This window comes from Chiloscyllium punctatum, chromosome 48, assembly GCF_047496795.1.
Source record: "Chiloscyllium punctatum isolate Juve2018m chromosome 48, sChiPun1.3, whole genome shotgun sequence".
Lineage (NCBI taxonomy): Eukaryota > Metazoa > Chordata > Chondrichthyes > Orectolobiformes > Hemiscylliidae > Chiloscyllium > Chiloscyllium punctatum.
The window spans coordinates 42,402,311-42,428,368 of NC_092786.1; the positions used below are offsets into that span (position 1 = coordinate 42,402,311).

The 26,058-nt window shown below is 42.8% G+C and overlaps 1 protein-coding gene across 1 annotated transcript in view; it reads left to right on the forward strand.

Annotated features, from left to right (window-relative positions):
- The window catches only part of LOC140468936 (WD repeat-containing protein 72-like), a 300,146-nt gene extending 274,706 nt beyond the window's left edge, over positions 1-25,440 (forward strand). Inside the window, exons 19-20 of the mRNA XM_072565060.1 lie at positions 11,717-11,815; positions 22,765-25,440. Of these exons, the coding sequence (XP_072421161.1) occupies positions 11,717-11,815; positions 22,765-22,817 (152 nt within the window). The 3' untranslated portion in view covers positions 22,818-25,440. The remainder of the gene's footprint in view (positions 1-11,716; positions 11,816-22,764) is intronic.
- The last annotated feature ends 618 nt before the right edge of the window (positions 25,441-26,058 follow it).

Consider the following 26,058-nt stretch of genomic DNA (forward strand, 5'->3'; position numbering starts at 1 on the left):
CATGGGCCTCTTTATGGACTAATCAAAATAGGCTACAAACAAAAAACTTCATATAACTGGCACAGTGTTCACTCTGGTCATTTATATCTCGACTTATTCCAGGGAAAGCCTGTTCCCTTCCTGCCACCAGAATCCTACAACTTCCAGTTTGTGTCTATCATGACCACTAAATGTGCCTATCACACGATCAATGAACTATAAGATTAATACAGGTCTTATAGGCCCCTTGTACCTTTTAATTTGGAAAGCCTGAAGTTCAAACAAATCAGCAGTCAAGTTTCTTCTGTAAACAGGTTAAAGCTTAATTTATTTCAAACTATGACTAAATGATCTTTATGAATAAAGTTATTAACTAAAGATTACAGATACCAAGATTAGGACAAGTACCTACATGACAAAAGAATACTTTGAGGAGAAGCTCTCTCTAAGTCTCTGTGGTGTATCATTGGAGTCTGTTGCTTGAATTCTCTGTTGCCAAAGAAAGGAGATTAACCATAAGACCATAAGACATAGGAGTGGAAATAAGGCCATTTGGCCCATCGAGTCCACTCTGCCATTTAATCATGGCTGATGGGCATTTCAACTCCACTTACCTGCACTCTCTCTGTCTCCCTTAATTCCTTGAGAGATCAAGAATTTATCAATCTCTGCCTTGAAGACATTTAGCGTCCCAGCCTCCACTGCACTCCGTGGCAATGAATTCCACAGGCCCATCACTCTCTGGCTGAAGAAATGTCTCCTCATTTCCGTTCTAAATTGACCCCCTCTAATTCTAAGGCTGTGCCCATGGGTCCTAGTCTCCCCGCCTAATGGAAACAAATTCCCAGCATCCACCCTTTCATGCATTATCTTATAAGTTTCTATTAGATCTCCCCACAACCTACTAAACTCTAATGAGTACAATCCCAGGATCCTCAGCCATTCATCATTAACACTTGAAGTCAGCTCCTGCACCTCCAATGGCTTCTCTCGGCATACAGTTCATGTATCCATGTTCAGGTGAGCCGTTAGGAGAGCAACTTTTGAAAAGGAGAATGTTTTCTTGTTCTTCACTAGTTTTACAGTTTTAACACTTTCACGCTGCCTGACTTTCCTTCAGAAAACAGAACAATACAGTATTCCATATACATTTTATCTCAGCCTTCCCTCAGTCAAAACACCCCTCTGAGGGCGGTTCTCAAAGCTTTCTTCTTTGAGATCTGCACCACTTTTTAAGTAGAAATCAAAGCTCAAAAATGTGCTGTGTTAATTTTGAGGAATCTAGGATTCTACAACACACAGGAGGCAATTGAGCTAATTCATTCCAAAATTCTTCCTTCCTTCTGCTCTTTCTCTCCAAAGTTTGAATTCCCACATCTCTGCTGTCTGTTTCTAAACTCTCACTATCCCAAGGAACTGTACATGGCTGTGCTTATCTGCATCAACATTCAACTGCTAATTTTCAGTAAATTGTCTTTCTGCCGTTAAGATCTTTTTTTTAATCATTGTTGCCATCTGACTTCTGAAACCTTAATAGGAATATATTTGTTCTCAGGATGGCTCAGTGGTTAGCACTGCTGTCTCACAGCACCAGGGTCCCAGGTTCAATTCCAGCCTGAGGTGACTGTCTGTGTGAAGTTTGCACACTCTCCTCGTGTCTGCGTGGGTTTCCTCCGGGTGCTCCGGTTTCCTCCCACAGTCCAACGATGTGCAGGTTAGGTGAATTGGCTGTACTAAATTGCCCAAAGTGTTAGGTGCATTAGTCAGAGGGGAAATAGGTCTGGGTGGGTTACTCTTTGGAGGGTCAGTGTGGACTGGTTGGGCCGAAGGGCCTGTTTCCACACTGTAGGGAATCTAATCTAAGCAAGTTATGTTGCCTGAACTATATTTGTGCATCAGAATGATGGAAGATCTGTACATATATTTTGAGTATTCCACTGGTGTTATGATAATCAAATTGCCAAAAGTTTTTACTGTTTACAGACCTTGACCAGGTACACTGACATTTATCAGCACTGTTGTCAGGCTGAGATTGAAAGCACCCAGCAACGTGAATCTCCATTGTAAACTATTGAGTCATGTTGTAGGTGGATATGAGTTTTGATTTAGAATAAAATTGTTACATCTTTTGTTGGAGCAACTGCAGTGATGGAAGTTAATTCAAGGCATGAAAAAGCACTGTAATGGTTATTCCAAATCTTAGTGAAGTCATTATTTATTTGACATACAAAAAGGAAGGAAGTGTAGGAGATTGGCACAAGCTTCTGATGGGCTTTGTTTCTGAACATGGGGAAATTTAGATTCACCTTAATAATTTACCTTAGAGTTCTCAAATTGGTTGAACATGGGATTGATAGAATGACTCTTTTTTTAATTTGTGATGTGAAGAAAAAGGAATCTTGCATGCTTTGGGAGGGGTATGTTGGTATTCTAGGGCATGTTAACATAAAAAAGGAGGAGATGTTTGGCACTTTGAGAAGCATTAAGCTAGATTAAGTCCCCAGTGCCTGGTGTGATCTATCCTAAAATGCTGAGAGAGGCAGGTGAGGAAACTGCATTCTCTTTAATCACAGGAGAAGACCCAGAGGACTGGAATTAGACAACATTGTTATTTTGTTTAAGAAGGACAAAGAGATAATCTGGGAAATGAAAAGATGGAGAATATGATATCAGTGGGACGATCAGAGAAGACTCTTAGGAATAGGATTTACTCACATTTGTAAAAAATCTGGTCTTATTAACCATAGGCAACATGGCTTTGTGCAGGGAAGGTGGTGTGTCACAAACTTGATGAGCATTTTTGAGGAAGTCACAAAGACGATTGATGAGAGCAGGGCAGTGGATGTTAGCTATATGAATTTTTAGCAAGGCCTTTGACAAGGTCACTCATGGCAGGGTGATACAAAAGTCACATGGGATCTGTGGTTAACTGGTAAGATGAACACAGAACTGACCTAGTCATAGAAGACAGAGAGTAGCTCTGGAAGGGCATTTTTCTGACTGGAGATGTGTAACCAGTGGTCTTCCATAGAGGTCAGTGCTGGAAGTCCTGTTGTTTGTTTTATATAAGATTTGGAAGAGATTGTAGGTGGCCTAACAAGTAAGTTTGTGGACAACACATAGAGTGGGGGAGCTGTGGATAGTGAGGAGGATTATCAGAGACACAACAAGATAAAGATAGGCTGGAGACTTGGGCAGCGAAATGACAGATGGAGTTAAATGCAGACAAATGTGAGGTGATGCATTTGGGAGATCTAATGTGGGAGGAAACTACACAGTAAATGGCAGGAGTCTTCATAGTATCAACATCCAGAGGGATCTAAGTATACTGGTCAACAGCTCCCTGAATGTGGCAACACAAGTGGGTAAGGTGGTCAAGGAAGCATATGGCAAGCTTGCCTTCATTAGTTGGGAGCTGAAAATGTGTCGCTGGAAAAGCGCAGCAGGTCAGGCAGCATCCAAGGAACAGGAGAATCGACGTTTCGGGCATCAGCCCTTCTTCAGGAATGAGGAAAGTGTGTCCAGCAGGCTAAGATAAAATGTAGGGAGGAGGGACTTGGGGGAGGGGCGTTGGGAATGCGATAGGTGGAAGGAGGTCAAGGTAAGGGTGTTAGGCCGGAGTGGGGTGGGGGCAGAGAGGTTAGGAAGAAGATTGCAGGTTAGGAAGGTGGTGCTGAGTTTGAGGGATTTGACTGAGACAAGGTGGGGGGAGGGGAAATGAAGAAACTGGAGAAATCTGAGTTCATCCCTGTGGTTGGAGGGTTCCCAGGCGGAAGATGAGGCGCTCTTCCTCCAACCGTCGTGTTGCCATGGTCTGGCGATGGAGGAGTCCAAGGACCTGCATGTCCTTGGTGGAGTAGGAGGGGTAGTTGAAGTGTTGGGCTACGGGGTGGTTGGGTTGGTTGGTCCGGGTGTCCCAGAGGTGTTCTCTGAAATGTTCCGCAAGTAGGTGGCCTGTCTCCCCAATATAGAGGAGGCCACATCGGGTGCAGCGGATGCAATAGATGATGTGTGTGGAGGTGCAGATGAATTTGTGGCAGATATGGAAATGTCCCTTGGGGCCTTGGAGGGAGGTAAGGGGGGAGGTGTGGGCGCAAGTTTTGCATTTCTTGCGGTTGCAGGGGAAGGTGCCGGGAGTGGAGGTTGGGTTGGTGGGGGGTGTGGACCTGATGAGGGAGTCACGGAGCGAGTGGTCTTTTCGGAACACTGATAGGGGAGGGGAGGGAAATATGTCCCTGGTGGTGGGGTCCGTTTGGAGGTGGCGGAAATGACGGCGGATGATAAGCTGGACATGGAGGTAGGTGGGGTGGTAGGTGAGGACCAGTGGGGTTCTGTCCTGGTGGCGGTTGGAGGGGCGGGGCTCAAGGGCGGAGAAGCGGGAAGTGGAAGAGATGCGGTGGAGGGCATCGTCGACCACGTCTGGGGGGAAATTGCGGTCCTTGAAGAAGGAGGCCATCTGGTTTGTACGGTTTTGGAACTGGTCCTCCTGGGAGCAGATGCGGTGGAGATGAAGGAATTGGGAATATGGGATGGCGTTTTTACAGGGGGCAGTGTGGGAGGAGGTGTAGTCTAGCTAGCTGTGGGAGTTGGTCGGTTTATAGTAAATGTCCATGTCGATTCGGTCACCCGAGATGGAAATGGAAAGGTCTAGGAAGGGGAGGGAGGAGTCTGAGACGGTCCAGGTGAATTTGAGGTCGGGGTGGAAAGTGTTGGTAAAGTGGATGAACTGTTCAACCTCCTCGTGGGAGCACGAGGCAGCGCCGATACAGTCATCGATGTAGCAGAGGAAAAGGTTGGGGGTGGGGCCAGTGTAGCTGCGGAAGATGGACTGTTCCACATATCCTACAAGGAGGCAGGCATAGCTGGGGCCCATGCGGGTGCCCATGGCTACTCCTTTGGTTTGGAGGAAGTGGGAGGATTGGAAAGAGAAGTTGTTCAGGGTGAGAACCAGTTCCGTCAGTCGAAGGAGGGTGTCGGTGGAAGGGTACTGGTTGGGTCGGAGGGAGAGGTTGAAGCGGAGGGCTTTGAGTCCTTCGTGATGGGGGCTGGAGTTGTACAGAGACTGGATGTCCATGGTGAAGATAAGGCATTGGGGATCAGGGAAGCGAAAATCATGGAGGAGGTGGAGGGCGTGGGTGGTGTCCTGAACGTAGGTGGGGAGTTCTTGGACTAAGGGGGACAGGACCGTGTCGAGGTATGCAGAGATGAGTTCGGTGGGGCAGGAGCAGGCTGAGACAATGGGTCAGCCGGGGCAGTCAGGTTTGTGGATTTTGGGCAAGAGGTAGAAACGGGCGGTGTGGGGTTGTGGGACTATGAGGTTGGAAGCAGTGGATTGGAGATCCCCTGAGGTGATGAGGTTCTGGATGGTCTAGGAGATGATGGTTTGGTGGTGGGAGGTGGGGTCATGGTCAAGAGGGCAGTAGGAGGAGGTGTCTGCGCGGAGGCGCGGTAGTAGTTTGGCGCACTGACCTTTACACTGCTGAGGCACCGCCCCCCGTTTCTACCTCCAAAGTTCAGCAGCAGTAGTGTGCCCTTTGCAGAGGTACTGCAGAAATTCACCTCGGACTCCTTAGACAGCACCATCCAAAACTACAATAATTTCTATCCGGCGGGGCCAGGATAGCGGATATACTGACACATCAGCACTGCCAAGCCATTCAAAGCCCTCGCTTGGAAATATATCCTTCAGTGTTGCTGGGTTAAAACCCTGGAGCTCCCTATCTAACAGTGTTATGGAGGTATCTGCACCAAATGAATGACAACAGATCAAGAAGGCAGCTCAATACCACCTTCTCAAGGGAAATCAGGAATGGGCAATAAATGTTGATTGAGCCAACATCACCCACATCCCATGTATTAATGAAACAAAATCATAGCTTGAATGTGATTACGTTTGTGCTAGTCTCTGGAGAATTGCTGTTTACGGGGACTTCTGTTTTACTTCAGATTGGCGTTTTGGAGATCAGTGTTTCTGAATCATAGAGTCACCCAATTATCAACTGACACTGACCTATTTCATGAATATTTCTGTTTGCTTAACCAAGGTTCCTCAGCTTGGTGATCTCTAGCCAGTTTCTGGACCACCTCTGGAATTCTCTCCAAAGATAGCCCTTGGCCCCCTATATGTCCCACCTGATGCCAGCACAGCAGCCCTGCTTGCAAGGGAAAAGCTGATACCTTGAACAAGTTGAAAATTAATGAATATTAACCTCCCTCAATTAGGACAATTTCACACTCCAGTTTACTGTGACTTTATTTTGAAATGACTCCTTTGAATAGCTAAATGGATTTGATTAGTTGTTTATCTGCATTTTAATGTACTCAAGAATGGGAGATCCCATTTAAAATTGACTCTGAAGAGATCAAATACATTGTATTCCTGTGTAGATTCATTTTAATTCACTGTAGTGTAATTTGTCATCATTAATGTCAACTCTGAAACAAACTGTTTGTGTCAATACAATGGTAACTGATCTTTTGAAAGTGAGCTTTTAAGTTTTCAGTTGCAAATCTGTCTGCTTATTCAGTAGGATTGAGAAAGGATGCTTGCACTGATTTGAGGTATGAAAAAGAATGGCTTATTATAAGTTAGTTAATTCTGAATGCAATAACACATAAGATAAAACATTGCTATATATTGACTTTTTTTTCCTGTTACATTGAATTGAAATTCAGATTCTGGTCAATGGAGTTTCTACCTTAGTCACCTTTTATTCAGTTTTATTTTAGTTATATCCCTGATAAAATGTTTATTCGTTATTTTCATTGTGATATGCTCATTTTAGTTGTAGATGAATATAGCTGTTTGCTTAGCAGTGTTTGATATTATGTTTCCTTTACAGTTACTTTTTTTACATTAATCCATGGGTGCATAGTCCTGGAATAGAAATCCGTTTTCATGGTCTACTTCAAGGAAGTCGATATCTTGAATGCATATTTGCAGTGGGGAGTCTTGTTTGCCAACAGTGTGTTAGAGATTTTCCAATATTTAATGCTGCACTACAGGGTACAATCAAATAACAAGCCACAAGCACTTGAAATTGGGAACAATATGAAATGCTGCTGGTAGACTATATTGCTAATCCTGGATGTCCTATACAGTTATGGTGGAAGTATTTTTACCAAGAGCATATAGTCTAAAATGAATGAAATTTGTAGGTTTGCCCCAGACTGAAGATTGTACAATTGGCAGGATTGTTATACAACATTGGTCTTTCTTATGTTCCAGAAAACTGGTATTGTTAGCATCCATACCACCAAAAAAGGTTTCTTTTGCTCTCAAATTGTAGCAGAGTTTTAAATGTGTGTACAAAGAACTTGCTAATAGTTTCACTACAAGTGGCAAACAGGGGATGTCCCCAATGACATTGATTCGGTGCTACTAAATTAATTGCAAGTCAGTAGTCTACTAAGTCAATTGCAAATTGACTTGGTCGATTTTCTCCTAAAAGGTAATGACAAATGGTTAGTGTGATCCTTACTCCTTGTGTTTCTACGTTTCATCAAAGTAACACGGTTGTGTACCAAAATATTCTACCACAACAACAAGCTTGAGAGTATATATGGTCATATTGGTTCCTCTTTGAAGATGGCAAGCATTATTGAAGGTGACCAAGTATCCTTTAAACTACATAAAGACATCTATTATTGATGCTGTTTTCTGGAGATCACCATGTGGCTGCATGTGCCACACCTTCCTTATATCCCAAACATATTTCTCCATCGGACAATGTGCCTGTACTTGATCACAATTCCTTAAGTTTTAGAATACACATGGACAAAGACAAGAGTGGAAATAAAGGAATAGTGTTAAATTTGCAGGAAGGCCAACTATACCAAAGTTTGGCAATATAGATTGGGAGCAGCTGTTTGAAGGGAAATCCACATTCGATATGTGTGAGGCTTTTAAAGAGAGGTTGATTAGAGTTCAGGAGAGATCTGTTCCTGTGAGATAGAAATGGCAAGATTAGTGAACCAGTGAAATTGTGAGACTAGCTAAGAGGAAAAAGGATGCATACATAAGGTCTAGGTACCTGATGATAGATGAAGCTTTGGAAGAATTAGGCGACTCTCTGTGTGGAGTTTGCACATTCTCCCCGTGTCTGCATGGGTTTCCTCGGGGTGCTGTGGTTTCCTCCCACAATCCAAAAATGTGCAGATTAGGTGGATTGGCCACACTAAATTGCCCATAGTGGTAGGTGAAGGGGTAGATGTAGGGGAATGGGTCTGGGTGGGTTGCGCTTCGGCGGGTCGGTGTGGACTTGTTGGGCCGAAGGGCCTGTTTCCACACTGTAAGTAAGTAATCTAATCTATTCTAATATCTGGAATAAGGGACCAGTCTGAGATGAGGAATTAAGAGGGCTAAAAAGGGTCTTGAGATATCCTTGGTGAGCAGGGCTAAGGAAAACCCCAAAGCCTTTTATTCATATATAAGGAGCAAGAGGGTAACTAGGGAAAGGGTTGGCCCACTCAAGGACAAAGGAGGAAAGATATGCGTGGAGTCAGAGAAAATGGGTGAGATTCTTAATGAGTACTTTGTGTCAGTCTTAACCGAGGAGAGGGACATGGCGGATGTTGAGATTAGGGATAGGTCTTTGATTACTCTAGGTCAGGTCAGTATAAGGAGGGAGGAAGTGTTATGTATTCTAAAAGGCATTAAGGTGGCATTAAGGTCCAAATAGGATCTATCCAAGGTTGATGGGGAAAGCGAGACAGGAATTAGCTGGGGCTTTAACAGATATCTTTTCAGCTCCCTGGAACACAGGGGAGGTCCCAGAGGAGTGGAGAATTGCTAACATTGTCCCCTTGTTTAAGAAGGATAGCAGGGATAATCCAGGTAATTACAGACCTGTGGACCTGACATCAGTGGTAGGGAAGCTTCTGAAGAAGATACAAAGGCTTATAAAGGACATATACCCATTTGGAAGAAAATGGGCTTATCAGTGATAGGACTATTGAGTTTTGAGAAGATGTGTAGCTCAGGTTGAGGTTCTGGATATAGGTTTGCTCGCTGAGCTGGAAGGTACGTTTTCAGACATTTCGTCACCATACTAGGTAACCATACTAGTCAAGAGGACTGTCAGAGAATACAGCAGAATATAGATAGATTTGAGTGTAGGGCAGAGAAATGGCAGATGGAATTCAATCCAGATAAATGCAAGGTGATAAATTTTGGAATATCCACTTCAAGAGCAAACTATACAGTAAATGGAAAAGTCCTGGGGAAAGTTGATGTACAGAGGGATCTGGGTGTTCAGGTCCATTGTTCCCTGAAGGTGGCAACACAGGTCAGTAGAGTGGTCAAGGAGACATATGGCATGGTTTCCTTCATCAGACAGGGTATTGAGTACAAGAGTTGGCAGGTCATGTTGTAGTTGTATAAGACTTTGGTTCGACCACATTTAGAATACAGCGTACAGTTCTGGTCGCCACATTACCAAAAGGACCATGGATGCTTTGGACAGAGTGCAAAGAAGGTTCACCAGGATATTGCCTGGTAAGGACGGTGCTAGCTATGAGGAGAGGTTGAGTAGATTATTTTCATTGGAAAGAAAGAGGTTGAGGGAGGTGCCTGATTGAGGCCTACAAAATTGTGAGAGGTGGATAGCAAGAAGCTTTTTTCCCAGAGTGAGGGACTCAATTACTAGTGGTCATGAGATCAAAGTGAGAGGGGAAAAGCTCAGGAGAGATATATACGTGGAAAGTTCTTTACGCAGAGGATGGAGGTTGCCAGGAAAGCGTTGCCAGCAGAGGTGGTAGGGGCAGGAATGATAGTGTCACTTAAGATGTATCAAGACAGGTACATGAATGGGCAGGGAGCAGAGGTGTCCAGGTCCTTAGAAAATAGATGGCAGATTTAGATAGAGAATCTGAGTCGGTGCAGGCGTGGAGGGCCAAAGGGCCTGTTCCTGTGCTGTAATGTTCTTTGTTCTTTAATGATTTGGCTGGCATTCCTAGGATATTCAAATCTATGTCACTGCTGGCATTCATTGCATTCGCTAGTTTTTGTGTTCATATTTTTATACAGTCTCAACTTATTAATGATGTGCTTCTGCTGTTAGAAACAAGTTGAGTTTCCTTGGCATTTTGCTCCTTTAGCTCATGGGATGTGGATGTTACTGGTTGGCCAGCATTTATTGCCCATCGTTAATTGTTCATCTTGAGCCACTGCAGTTCTTGCGGTGTAGTGACACCCACAGTTTGTTAGGAAGGGAATTCCAGGAAGTTGAGCGAACGACAGAAATGGAATAGTGATATAGTCCCAGGACATGGTGGTGTGTGGCATGGAGGGGAACTTGCAGGTAGCAGTATTCCCATGTCAAGGCTCGGTACTATTATTCCAGGCTTTCCAGCCAGTAGACAGGGCTAATGTCACCCTTTTGTTATTCATTCATTCATTCATTCATTCTTGAGGGATGGAAGTCGCTGGCCAGGCCACTATTTTAGGGCTGTTCTCTCAGTAGAGAGAGATGACTGGCAGTGATTCAACTTGAGGGTCACCACAGCTCAGGTGAGGGGAGAGGTTGAGATGGAAAACCCTTCTTGGTAACATTCAGCCATGCTATTGGCAGCATTCTGCTTTGCAAACCAGACGTCCAGCCAACTGAGCTAACCACCCCCAAGTAGGAAGGATTTTAATAATTCTTTTTTCTGTATTCATTTCATGGGATGAGGGCGTCTCTGGCTCGACAGCATTCATTACCCATCTCTAATTGCTCAGAGGGTGGTTAAGAGTCAATCACGTTGCTGTGGGTCTGGAGTCACATGTAGACCAGACCAGGTAAGGATGGCATTAGTGAACCAGATTGGTTTTTCCAACAATTGGCAATGGATTCATAGTCCTCATTGGACACTTAATTCCAGATAAGTATTTGTTATGTCACTTCACAAAGTGATCAGACCAACTCTTCCACCTCTTGTGTGTGACAAATTATCTCATAGCTATTTCCTAGAAAGCCTGTTCTAAATGGTTACGGCAAAAATGTGTCATTCCTTCCTTCTTGCTCAGGTAGTTGTTAAGAGTTTCCTTGTACTTCTTACCACTGCGCTTGTTCATCTCATTCGTAATCAGCACACAATTTGCAATCAGTTTGAAGTTGAAATGTGAGTGGACATGACTGATCTAACACTCATTCAGGTTTCAGCTGTGGTGTGGTATGGGGTCATTATAAGGATCCGTAAAATCAAATTCGAGGCAGCACTTGTATTGGAGTCCTTAGTACTAACAGGAATAAAGCATAGATGCATAAACTATAGCAACAATGACAAAATTTTACTGGAAAAAAGAACCACATTGCCAATTAGTTTTGCCTTGCTGCACCAGGTCAAACATAAGAATGCCAAATTTCAAGTCACAGCAATTTATACTACAGGAGAAAGGGGGCTACTTAGTTGGCAAGTCCACTCTGATGTTTTCATTTTATGTACCATTCAGTAATTATTATAAAGCTTACGATCTCTGAGAGAAAAGAACAGTACATTCACATCCATAAGCGCACAGATGTCTTAACATCTTCCATGTTCCCTCAGTGGAGAGCATTTCTCGATTTTATTTTAATTGTCTACTGTTACTTGTTTTGATATTGATTGAGAACATTTTAAAAACACACCATTCACTGGCCTCTATTTCTCTCCACATTCTTCAGAGATAGGATTGTTCACGAGAAAGGTGGCCAAAACTATGTTTTTAAGTGTGTGTGTGTGTGTGTGTTCAACGTTTTTTTTATTGCTTTGACAGCTGCACACAACATGCACGACAGCAGCCCAGAGCCGGCCAAGCACCAAGAACCTGAGGATGTGCCTGACAGACGTGCCTTTGAGGAGTCGGACAGTCCAGGTGAAAACCCTTCAAAGATAAATGAGAAATGCAGTGACAAATATGACATGAGGTTGACTGCGGAAGCAGAGAGCACCTTCATGTCCCTGCGACTGCAGTAAAGCACAGCAGAACCTAGACATCTAATTCTGGTCGGTCAAAGGCGACTTACATCTCTTAACCATTTGTTTTTGCAATTCTCCATTTTGCTCTCCCTCTATTCTGCAAACTGGGGCTTTCTCAAGTCCCTATATACTCTGTGCCCGATTCATTTATTTTATATACGGGCTGTTTATAAATATATATATATTATATTTGATTCATCCTCTCTAAGGCCTGTCAAACTAGCAAAGAGATTTCCAAATCTTGCAGCCAATTCTGACAGGGGGCAGCTGCAAAGACTTCCCCAATCCATCCCAAAGGATCCCGGCTGAGATTTAATTTTCGGTGAAAGGGTGCAGTTTGAAAACCATGTCAGGTCCCCCAGGTCATCTGCAAACTCAGATTGGACCCATGGCAGCAGGATTATCTTTCACCGCACTCCGCTCGGCCGAGATTCTCGCAGAGTTTGACGGCTGCAGTGATGGCTGCTGACTTTCAACATTTGTCTCTCTCTATCCCACCCAGCCCCCCTCTTCCTTTTTCCACTAAAACTTTAACCTGATTTGTACGCAGTGGGAAGGGAATGTGCGTGTGCTCCTTGTGGTTTGATTTTATGCACTTATTGGTGTAACATCAAAATGGAAGGTCTGTTTAATGCCGTGTGTCCATCAGGTTCTGAAGCTGACGTGAAAGAGCAAAGCAAAACGAAATGAATTATTTTGTTGTTGAGTCGCTGTTCCCATATTCTAAATATGTCTTCCCTTGTAAGATGGAAACCCTCTTGAGATTTCACTACTGGTCTCATTGGTTTCCACAGAGAATATGTGGCTTTGTTGCCATGGATACATCGTATTTCTCCAAGAATTGCCTGTATTGATCTGTCGATAAGCGTGAAGGACTAGGCATGTGTGAAGCACATAGGGGGGTGTGGCAGCTTCATAAATGACCAGAGGTCGGATATTAGCTCATGACAAACATTTGGGTGGAAAGAAAGGGAGCCTTTTTTTTTAAATTTTGCTTTCTGAACTTTTTGTGCTCGCTACATTGTGTATTTATTCCTGCTCCCCCCCCCAAAAAAAAAACTCAAAGAAACTTGTTAGGCGCTTGTCATGTCAGATCCTCACTGTTTCTCCTGAACCAGCTGTCAGCACTGCAGCCCGCAATATGTGGGGATGTGCAGCAAAGGAGAGGCCCTATGAATTATTTATCGCGGCACCTCGCCTTGCAATCCCGTGACAAGAAATTAAGATAACTTGGAAGAAAACGTCAACTGACCCAAAACGTGATCGAGGCTCTCCCAATCACTGGGCTGCTGCTGGGGTGATGAATGTGATGGTGGAGGGAAGTAGAGGCTGGTGGGCAGATGAGTGAGGTAGTGGTGGTGGCTGACTCAATAGCTTGAGGGATAGACCAGGCGAAAGTGAGGACTGCAGATGCTGGAGGTCAGAGTCTAGATTAGAGTGGTGCTGGAAAAGCACAGCAGGTCAGGCAGGCAGCATCCAAGGAGCATTTCGGGTGAAAACCCTTCATCGGGAATAGGGATAGACCAGTCCAATCTGCAGCCCGAGATTGTGAGCCCCACATGGTCTGTGCGAAGGCTTGGGACATAAGATTAGATTAGATTACTTACAGTGTGGAAACAGGCCCTTCGGCCCAACAAGTCCACACCAACCCTCCGAAGAGCAATCCACCCAGACACATTCCCCTACATTTACCCCTTCACCTAACACTACGGGCAATTTAGCACAGCCAATTCACCTAACCTGCCCATCTTTGGACTGTGGGAGGAAACACACACAGTCACTGGGAGAACGTGCAAACTCCACACAGACAGTTGCCCGTGGAGGGAATTGAACCTGGTTCTCTGGCGCTGTGAGATAGCAGTGCTAACCATTGCACCACTGCATCACCGTGCAGCCCAATAAACTTCTGGAAAGGGGACAACTGGTGAGGGAACCAACAACACAGGGATAGTGTGGAGGACTTGAAGGATCGGTTTCAGCTATTAGGGAGTAGATTGAAGGCAGCACCTGCCCAGGGTAGTAATCCTAGAAATAATAACGGTGTCACAAGTTAGGCAAAGACAGATGAGGGAGGTAACGTGTGGCTTGAGGGATGGTGCAGAAGGAAGGAGTATAGATTTTTGGGACATTGAGATCACTTTTGGGAAAGGAGAAAGTTGTTCAGGAAAGATGGGCTTCACCTGAGCAGAAAAGGAACTAATCTCCTAACTGAGAGCGTAACTATTCCAGTGGGGGTGGATTTAAATTGTAAGGCATGGGTTGGGGGGGAGGACTAATGGGCCGAGTTTTGGAGGTACATAGAAGGCAAAAGAGCGAAGATCGGGAGCAAGGAAAAGCAAAAGATGGAAGGCTTGAGTGGTGACCATGAACAAGGAAATGGTCATGTTCAAATGGGCAAGAAAGAGATAAGAGACAAAAACACTGCAGATGCTGGAATCCAAAACAAGCACGGGGCTGGAAGAACACAGCAAGCCAGGCAGCATCAGGAAGTGGAGAAATTGTCCAGGACTCCTGAAGAAGGATTTCGCCTGAAATGTTGACTTCTCCATCCCCTGATGTTGCCTGGCTAAGAAAGAGATAAGGGCAAGGTTAAATTGTATATTTGTAAATGCATGGAATATCATGAACTGAATTGGGGAATTGAAGCAGAAATTGTTTTAGGAAGATATGGCATCATAACCTTGACAGACATGTGGCTCAAGTCAGAACAGGACTGGATACTAAACATCCTGCCCAGTTATAAGGCTTTTAGTGGAATCAGGGTGTGTAAAAGGGGGGGGGGGGTGGTGTAGTATTCTTAGTCAAAGATAGTATCATTGCCTTTGAACAAGATGCAGTTGCTAAAATAGTATCTATATGGTTGGAGATAAGAAACCGAAAAGCAGCAGAACCTTGTTGGGTAGTTATTATACACCTCCAAACAGGAGGTCTATAATAAGAGGAGGAAAGGAAGGAGAAGGAGGTAGAAGAAAGTATTTGTTAGAAGATTGCGGAAATCTGCAGGGCAGGGATAGTTGTAAGTTGGTGAATTTAATTACCCTTGGGTAGACAGAGAAAAATGCACAGTGTGGGACGTGGAAGGGGAGACGTTCCTACAATGTGTGCAGGAGAACATTCCAGTCCAGTACATTACTAGTCACCAGCCCGGAAACTTGCTGGATCTGCTCCTAGAAAATAAGGCAGGCTAAGTGGAGAATTCAGAGTGGGGAGCATTTGGAAAATAGTGATCACAATATAATAAGGTTCCATATTAAGTTGGAAAAGGATAAAAATCAGTTAATGATTAAGATCCCAGACTGGAAAAGGGTAGATTTTAGGGGTCTAAAAGTTGAACTGGAGCAGATACACTGGAAATGCATTTGGTAGGTAAAACAGTGGAAGGAAACTGGGAGAATTTCAAAAGAGAAATGAATAGGTTATAAGCAAGGTACATATCCATGAGAAATAAATATGGGGTATCTAAAGCTAGATTGTCTTGAATGACTAAGGTTTTGATGAGAAAATAAGAAATTAAAAAAGAGGCATACAATAATAGTAGCACCAGAAACCAGGAAGAGAATCTCAAGTGCAGGAGAGGGGTTAAAGCCGGAATAAGGAAGGCTAAGAGGAAGTGTGAGAAAGGAATGGGATGCTGTGCTCAACAAATGGTAAAATGTTCTTAATTAGTGAAGGATAGAGAGGAGTCCCTAAGGAACGAACAGAGAAAGCTGCTCACTGAAACAAAGGGTATGGCAGATGTACTAAATGAGTACTTTACTTCTGTCTTTACCAAATTAGAAGATAGAAACAATGGCCCAAGTGAAAATGTGGGTGTTGAGCAACAGAGCAGTTCAGTGATAGATAAAGGAGAGGTATTAAAAAGGTTGGCAGCACTCCAGGTACAGAAGTCACCAGACCTGGATAGGATGCATCCTAGGTTGCTGAGAGAGGTAAGGGAGCAAATTGCAGAGCCATTGACAGAAATTTTCCAGACTTCTCGGAACACAAGATTTGTTCCGGGGGCTGGAGGATTGAAAATGTAATGCCATTGTTTAAGATAAGGGCAAAGGATAACCCAAGAAACTACCGACCTGTCAGCTTGACATCAATAGTGGGAAATTGATGGAGGCCATAATGCAGGATATGGTAAATATATACTGTACTTAGAGAAAAATAAGTTAATACTAGGGTCAACATGGCTTTCTCAAAGCCAGGTCATGAAGGATTTGGAATGTGTTGCCTAAGCGAGTGGTGAAAGTGGATTCCACAGGAAGTTTCAAAAGAGAGCTGGATATATTTTGATAGTGACAAATTTAGAGTTTTACGGAGATAGGGCTGGGCAATGGAAATAGCTGGGGAGCTCTCTGTCAGGAGCCAGTACAGACATAATAGGTCAAATGGCCTCCTTCTCTGATTCTAAGTCGCATTTTCTCAATCTGTATATTCATACATGAAGAGACTTCAATTGGAGAGTTCCATATAGCCAAGATAGCAACAATAACACATTCCATGTGGCAATTGTTTTGTTTGCTATGACTTCCCATGCAGTTTACTTAGGTTTTATGGGTATTAAAATGATGAAACATGGCCCATTATTTACGGAGAAAGGTCATAGAATCAGAGTTATACAGCAAGGAAACAGAACCTTCGGTCCAACTTGTCAATGCCAACCACATATCCTAAACTGATTGATTCCCATTTGCCTGCATTTGGCTTAGATCTCTCGAAACCTTTCCTAGCCATGGATCAGTCCAAATGTCTTTTAAATGTTATAATTGTACCAGCCTCCACCATCTCCTCTGGCAACTCATTCCATACACACACTACCCTCTGTGAAAAAATTGCCTCTCAGGTCCCTTTTAAATCTTTCCTGTCTCACCTTAAACTTATGCCCTTTAGTTTTTCACACCCCTAGTCTGGGAAAAAAGACTTTGGCTATTCACCCTATCCATGCCCCTCATAATTTTATAAACCTCTATAAGATTACTCTTCAGCCTCCGACACTCCAGAGGAAATAGCCCCAGCCTATTCAGCCTCTCCCTACAACTCAAACTATCCAACCCTGGCAACATCCTTGTAAATCTTTTCTGAATCCTTTCAAGTTTTACAATGTCCTTCCTATAGCTGGGAGACCAAAAATGAATGCAGTATTCCAAAAATGGCCCAAGCAATGTCCTGTACAGCTGCTACATGACCTTCCAACTCCTATAATCAATGCACTGACCAATAATGGCAAGTATACCAAACGCCTTCTTCATTATCCTATCTATATGTGACTTCACTTTCAAGGAACTATGTACCTGCTCTCCAAAGTCTCTTTGTTTGCCTTTCCAAAATGCAACATCTCACACTTATCTAAATTAAACTCTATCTGCCATTCCTCAGCCCATTGGCCCATCTGATAAAGATTCCATTGTACTCTGAGATAACCTTCTTTATTGTCCACTTACACCACCAATTTTAGTTTCATCTGCAAATTTACTAACGATAATTCCTGTATTCACATCTAAATCATTTACATAAATGAGGAAAAGCAGTGGATCCATCACCAATCCTTGCAGCACACCGCTGGTCACAGGCCTCCAGTCTGAAAAACAATCCTCTGCCACTACCCTCTGCCTCCTAACATCAAGCCAATTTTGTATTCCGTTAGCTAGCTCCCCCCTGGATTCCAGGCAGTTTAACTTTGCTAACCAGTCTACTATGTGGAACTTTGTCGAAGACCTCGCTGAAGTCCATATAGACCGTGAGCACCCCTCTGCCTTCATCAATCTTCTTTGTCACTTCTTCAAAAAACTTAATTAAATTAGTGAGACATGATTTCCCACGCACAAAGCCATGTTGACTACCCCTAATTAATCTTGCCTTTCCAAATGCATGTAAATCCTGCCCCTCAGAATCCTCTCTACCGTTGACGTCCTGCTCACTGGTCTGCTCCTTTGTGTCAGCCCATGACACAGCACCCCTGATCTGTGCAAGCAGCTCCTTGCACATAAGCTCTTACCGATGCAGGAGACCCTGTATTTGGACTGCTCTATTAAGTGCCACACCCTGCCCAAAATGGGCCTTGGATGATTTCTACCTCATAGCTTTTGAAAACCCACACATGCTCAATTCTTTTCAGCAAATGAATTTTAGTCAGAAAAGGCAATGTGAGTTTTATGCACCAAAATAGTTGTTTGGCATGTCATGGCAAGCTTTCAAACAGTTGCCTAGTCATCAGTGGAATCTGTCATACAACGACATGTAGAATTAATGTTCATCAGAACAAGAATACTAATGGCAGCTGAAATCCCAATACAGTTATGACAGCTGGTGATAGATTCTTCTGTTGTCATGGTGCTGTTCTTATGGCTTTGTCTGCCCCTGGGGGTAACTTTACAATTGGAAAGTCACACGTGCACTGCTTGTGATTTTCTGACCATCTTCTCTGCTGGGATTATGGAATCATAAATTATCTCTTCTGTTCTGTTCTGCTTGGGGAAATAGGAGTTATGGGGAAGAAGTTAAAGTTTAATTAAAAATGCAGAAATGTATGAATTTAGCATGAGCACCGTTCAATTCACCAAAGAGTGGATTGGACAAGCTTGTGTCACCAGTGGATTCAATAGGAGCATGGGTCAGAGACATAGCTACAAAACTATCATGTTGGTTCCGCTAAACAACATTGGGTTAATCCTCCAATAATGAAAACCATCCGACATGACCTTATATTCCACATATTAAATTACAGATGACAGGTATGATTTCTTAAAAATAGATATAATCTGAGAATGGTTATTCTGACTTTGATAAATTATGTGGCCCAGGCACACCGAACTGTTCAATTCAGTGAAAACGCATATTATTCTCCTCAAGCAATGTTCCACACTTGATACTCATTTCTGTTTCACATCATCTCGTGAAGCAAGAAAGAAACACATGCATTGCAAACCTTGGGTGACTTTATTTTAAAAGTCAGAAGCGAATTCAGAATGAATTCAAATCCAGAGGAATTGAATGAACTCTTCAGAGGAATTTGCCGAACTAATTTTAACTAGTGGATCAAAACGCAACTTTAAGTCCGTAAAATGATTCACAAGGTGCAATCCTCTATTAGATTTGACAGCCTGCTGTGAAAGTGGGTGCTGATCCAGTGCATAGACTGATGTCAGACAGAAAAGCTGGTCACAGGTAAACCTGAGAAGCTGGTGGGGGCTTTCCCCTCAATCATGGGGCAGCAGTGCGATCTTGCCTCCAGCAGTGACCTGCTGAAACATTCAGAGCACCACCCAGAACAGTGGACACTATTGAGGCTTGGGAGGTGGCCTTGGGAGGTAGACTGAAACTATGGGCAGTCAAGGTTAGAGTGGTGCTGGAAAAGCACAGTAGGTCAGGCAGCATCTGAGGAGCAGGAAATTCGACGTTTCGGGCAGGAGCCCTTCATCAGGGCAACTATGGGTAGATGGGCTGAAGAGTCTTCTCTGTGCTGTATGACCCTATCACTCTACAGCGCCATGACAATGGGCAGAATTTAAGGAGGTCTTTCAGAATGGGTTGGAAGCCCCCAGTGGGGGTTGTGGGGGTTCTGTAAAATGGTGGGGTAGAGGGCCCCTCAGCCACAGATGCAGACAGCTCATTAAACTGTGGCAGTCTCACCATGGATTCACTCTGTGTCATTTAACTCTGTCTCTGAGTTAGCCACCCTTAGCCCCCCCATCTGCTGTGCCAATTGTGTGGATTTTCCCCTGTGATACTGAACCCATCTTACCTTCTTTCAAGGGCACAGTTCAGTGCAATTGCTCCTATGTCAGTGCAGTACTCACGATTGCCAACAGTAGCAGTAGTGGGACTGAGGAGCTGCCAATAAGCCAACAGCTCTTGGAAGCAGGTGCTCATCTCGTAAAGGAAGGGCTGTCCTGACTCCAACTGGAAGATGGGCAGTAAATTCACCTAGTGTTGTTGGTCTCCGATCTCCCAACCTGGCATTGGGGACACTGCGAACCTGAAACAATTCAGCACAATTACTGCATCCAAAACAAAGGGAACAAATGAGAGTTGAGGGTCCTTTCACAAAATGAAAACTCAGAGGTTTAACTGTTTACGATTTGGTTTTGCGTTCTCCAGAATGAAACACGAAGGGCTGTACATGTTTACTTTGCTTCACTGTAGCCAAGCTCTTAGAAGATGGTGTACCCTCTTGGACACTTCACTTAGTACATGCAGCTACATTTCCAGTATATCACACCTTTCAACATCACCAGATATCTCAAAAAGTGCTCCACAGCCAATGAAATGTGTTTGCTGTTAAAATGTAAGGGAATATAAAGAGATTGCAGACTTATTTTCATAATATGCATTAGGAAATCAGTTTTTGGTCTCCTTTCTTGAAAAAGAACTTAATTCTGTTTGAGGGTTCTGGTGGTACAGTGGCAATGCCCCTACTTTAGAACGAGAAGGCCTAGGCTCATATCCCACCTGATCCTGATGTGTGTAATAGCATCACTGAACCAATTATTTAGAAAAATCCAGAATTGCATTTGAAATAGTGCAGAGGAGTTCACTTGACTCACTCTGAGTTTAAGGCAATATCCCTTGAGAAAGGCTTGGATGGACTGAGCCTGTATCTGTTAGAGATAAGAGGAATGAGATGTGATCTTACTACTACATATAAGATCCTGAGGGGACTTGATAGAACAAATACTGAAAAGATGTTTGCTCTATTGGGCGAGTCTAGAACTAGAACACACAGTTTGGTTGCCCAATTTTACAAAGTGGAGAGGGTTCAGAAGAGATCTACCAGGATGTTACCGGGTTTGGAAGCTTTGAGTTATAAAGAAAGTCTGGATAGATTAGGACTTTTTTTCACTGGAGTAAAGGAAGTATATAAAATCATGAGGGGTTAAAGATAGGGTTAATGGTAGTTGTCTTTTACCTAGAATGGGGGGGGGGGGGGGGGGGGTGGTTACAAGAATAGAGGGTGCATTTTTAAGGTGAGAGGAAAGGGATTTAAAAAAGACAAGAGGGACAACATTTTACACAGAGGGTGATTCTTGTGCGGAATGAACTTGCTGAGGGAATGGTGAATGTGGGCGGTACGGTGACTTAGTGGTTAGCACTGCTGCCTCACAGCACCAGGGTCCAAGGTTCGATTCCAGCCTCGGGTGACTGTCTGTGTGGAGCTTGCACATTCTCCCCGTGTCTGCGTGGGTTTCCTCCCACAGTCCAAAGATGTGCAGGTCAGGTGAATTGGCCATGGTAAATTGCCCGTAGGAAATGGGTTGGGGTGGGTTCTCTTCAGGGGTTGTTGTGGACTGGTTGGGCTGAAGGTCCTGTTTCTACACTAATCTAATGTATATAAAAAAAAGGCAACATCTAAAACACTTGGATAAGTCCATGAATAGGGAAGGTTTGGAGGGATATGGGCAGAAACAGGCAGGTGGGACTAGTTTAGTTTGGGTTGGACCGAAGGGTCTGTTTCTGTGCTGTGCTTTGGCAAAGAATAGGATGCCTTCCTTTAGAATGGTAATGAGAAGAATTTGTTTTTCGAGCAGGGCTGTTAGTCTGTGGAATTATCCTCCCAGGAAGTAGCATATTTTTGAGAGATAAGGGAGTCTAGAGCAATGGGGTGAAACGGAAAGTTACTTGAGTCAAAATCGAAGTGAATTTTGAAACAAGCACAAAAGGCAAAAGGCCTATTCCTGCTACTAAGTGTTATGTTCTTATGCCCCTAAAATATTAATGATTCCACCGACAAACCTTTTCTGCAGAACAAAACGTACGGTATGTTAACACGATTAGGGTAAGAAAAATTGTGCAGTGGCATAACAGCAGCAAGTTGTGTTTGCTGTAACACATAGCTAACAATGTTAACTATTCCTTTAACATAGGAAGGTGCTTCACTTTATCAAATACCATTTAACACTGATCTATATACAGAGATATTGGGGCAGTTGAATGTGATAAAGGCAGTATCTTAAACAAATAAAAAGAGAGTTTTATAGTGTGATATCAAGGGCTTAAGGACTTGAAAGCTAAAGGCACAGTCACCAATGGTGATAGCAATTAAAATCAGGGATGTTCAAGAGGCCAGTAATGGACAAATTGGTTGGCTCAGTTGGCTGAATGGTTGGCTTGCAATGCAGCATAATGTCGGCAGTGTGGGCTCAATACCTGCACCAGCTGAGGTCATCTTCTCAATCTCCATCCTTGCCTTGAGGTAGCATGGTGGCTCAGTGGTTAGCACTGCTGCCTCTCAGCAGTGGCATAACAGCAGCAAGTTGTGTTTGCTGTAACACATAGCTAACAATGTTAACTATTCCTTTAACATAGGAATTGTCATTTATTAAAAAGTGTGGAGAACTCAGAGTAGTGGAGCTGAAGAAGATTGGAGTGAAAAGCCTTTCGATTGTCGTCACCTGTTGGTGGGGTGGGGGGTGCAGTATTTAGAATTAATTAACTTGTGAGCTGAATTAATGCATTCAGAAAGTTGCTTGTCATTTGCCCTGAATTGACAGTTTCACTCTGAATTTCACTCCTCACTGTCGATCTCACCCAATTCTCCCAAGCTCTCCTTAAGTTCCAATGTTATATAGTCCCTGGAGATATTCCACCCATATTCAGTTAACACCATCATTAACGCCTCTCATCGTTATCAGCATTTAAAAAATGGAAATGGAATAAAAAACCTTTTTTTTTGAAAGAAGGTACATTTTCAAACTGATTTGGGAATTGAGCTTTAGGATTCTTCAGTACATTTTTTTAAAGCTAATATTTGTGTTCTGACTTGACTTTAAAATATACCCATGAGAATACAAAACTGAATTTTACATCTGCAGATTTATCAATATGCATGACTTTAATCATAATTTTGTGATTTTTATGCAGACAGTCTGAGAGAGTGGCCTATGTCCAGGATCTGTTTTTGCAAAGTCTGCTGAATTAACCAGGCATCTACTACTGGTGACTTGTCCTCCATTTAATTGAATTATATTAAAATTAAGATGGATTAAATACTGCAGGAGTTTGAGCAGTTCATAACAGACTGGATTCATGACCTGGTACTGGAATGGGTAAGGATTTTGAAATGGAAAATAAATAATTCTATCCAACAATACCAAACCCATGTGTCAAAAACTAGGATGACTTTGAGAGCATTTCTTGAATTTGCTGTTTGGTTTATATTATGCAATTGTGCTGTCATTTGTAATTAATCCAGTGTACTATTTATTGATAGTAAAAGTTAAATGCCAGATTCAAGATTTGTTTGCAATTTTATGTTTCATGAAAATAAAATAAAGTCAAATGTATCGATGATTTGAACTCCCAAATGTATAAAGAAGGAATTTATATCGTATCTTTCATGATTTCAGGATCTGTACATTGCAGAAATTGAGCATTCTATGAAGTGTAATGACTTATAATGTAGAAAACACAGTAACCAATTTGCATGTAGCCAGCTCCCATGGACTTGCAATGTGACAGTGACTAAACTGTTTTTAATGATGTTGAATAAGAAGTAAACATTGAACATAGAACATTACAGCGCAGTACTGGTCCTTCGGTCCTCGATGTTGCGCCAACCTGTCATACCAATCTGAAGCCCATCTAACCTACACTATTCCATGTATGTCCATATGCTTGTCCAATGATGACTTAAATGTACTTAAAGTTGGCGAAGCTACTACCGTTTCAGGCAAAGCATTCCATACCTTTACTACTCTCTGAGTAAAGAAACTACCTCTGACATCTGTCCTATATCTATCACCCCTCGATGTAAAGCTATGCCCCCTCGTGCTCGCCGTCACCATTCTTGGAAAAAAGGTCTCCCTGTCCACCCTAACAACCCTCTGATTATCTTATATGTCTCTATTAAGTCACCTCTCAACCTTCTTCTCTCTAACAAAAACAGCCTCAAATCCCTCAGCCTTTCCTCATAAGACCTTCCCTCCATACCAGGCAACATCCTAGTAAATCTCCTCTGCACCCTTTCCAAAGCTTCCACGTCCTTCTTATAATGCGGTGACCAGAACTGTACACAATACTCCAAGTGCGGCCGCACCAGAGTTTTGTGCAGCTGCAGCATAACCTCATTGTTCCGGAACCCGATCCCTCTATTAATAAAAGGTAAAACACTGTATGCCTTCTTAACAACCCTGTCAACCTGGGTGGCAACTTTCAAGGATCTGTGTACATGGACACCGAGATCTCTCTCTGCTCATCTACACTACCAAGAATCTTACCATTAGTCTAGTACTTTGCACTCCAGTTACTCCGACCAAAGTGAATCATCTCACACTTGTCCGCATTAAACTCCATTTGCCACCTCTCAGCCCAGTTCTGCAGCTTATCTATGTCTCTCTGTAACCTACAGCATCCTTCGTCACTATCCACAACTCCACCGACCTTAGTGTCATCTGCAAATTTACTAACCCACCCTTCTACGCCCTCATCCAGGTCGTTTATAAAAATGATGAACAGCAGTGGACCCAACACCGCCCCTTGCAGTACACCACAAGTAACTGGACTCTAGGATGAACATTTCCCATCAACCACCACTCTCTGTCTTCTTTCAGCAAGCCAATTACTGATCCAAACTGCTGTACCTCCCACAATCCCATTTTTCTGCATTTTGTACAATAACCTACTGTGGGGAACCTTATCGAACGCCTTGCTGAAATCCATATACACCACATCAACCAGTTTAGTCTCATCTACCTGGGACACTGGTGATAATTCCTGTGTTCTTCCTTGAAATACACCCACCTGAGGGGGCAGGTTGGGTCTAGGTCTCTCAACTCATCTGGAAATTGGTATCTCGGACAGTATAGACCTCCTTCAGTACTAGGAGTGTCAGTCTAGATCCTTGAAGTTTCTGACTTTTGGTATAAGTAACATTAACACAAGCTTAGAGCAAGGAACATGAACAGACAATTCAGATTAAACTATGCAGAATATCTGAAAACAAGTTACATGGGCTGGAAGGGGGAATGGGGTGGATAGTGTTAGTAAATTTAAAAGAAAACAACAAAAATATTCAGTGTAGAAAGTAATTGTAGTATAGAAAGTGGGATATGTTTCATTTTAAGCTTTGGGTAGATGAGGAGGTTGACCTTGTCTCTCATGATGCTAAAAATTTCCATGCTCCTAAATACAATACTGTTAAATATGCAGCTAGAATTGAACTAAGACAATGCTTTGTGTATTCATATTCTGTACTGGGTAATTATAACAAAACAATTGTGTAGCAAAACCGATACAAGAAACATACAAAAGCCTGTCTTTCATTTATAACAAACTGAACATGCATTAACACGGAGGCTGGTTTTAGCAGAGGTTCTATGGATTTAGCAACCCATTGCACATTGCTATGAATTAATAGTTTACTCAAGTTTACCCTACCTGCTAAACAATTAGAGCAACATATCTTAAAAAGTTATATTCCCCAACCTAATCTGTCAAGGTTTGATATGTAAAATAACACTATTGAAAGGTATTAATTTTTTTCAAATTGTGATATTGCTTTCATTTTACTCAAATGTTTAAACTTCTCATTACACAAAATCCTGGTATTAAATTGTCCAACTAGTATGTTAAAACTAAAAAATTGCTGTTGTCTTGTTTTTGTATCTCAACATGTAACGGAGTATGAAATTTTGGAGTCTCTGATTTTTTTTTTCCTATTACATTTTAATAATTGATAGACGAGCTTGCTTTTTAAAACAGGATTTATTTTCTTTTCGCTGAAAACTGCAATCATCCCATTTCAGAAGTATGACCTACAAAGATGTTTAAGCACAAAGCATGATTATGTGAATTTTATTTCTCCACGTGTCTGTGCCTCCCCCTTCAGACACCACAGACAGGATGAAGGAAACTCATTGGCAATAAAGACAGAGGGAAAGTTATCAATATTGAACAATTTGTAGGTCATCTACATTTAAGGATTATACAGTGAAATTGGAGTAATATAAAAGGTGAGTACGCAAGGCATGATACATTGAGATGAAAGGTATATCTAAACTTATTCCAGCATTACCATTCAGTTGTATGATATAAACAAGTTATACTCAGCAACAGTGAATGTACTTGTGCAGTTGTGGATACATATAAGGTGGCTTGCAGTAGGGCAAATATATGAATGTCCAAACTAATCAAATGTCAGTGTAAAACCAAACAAAA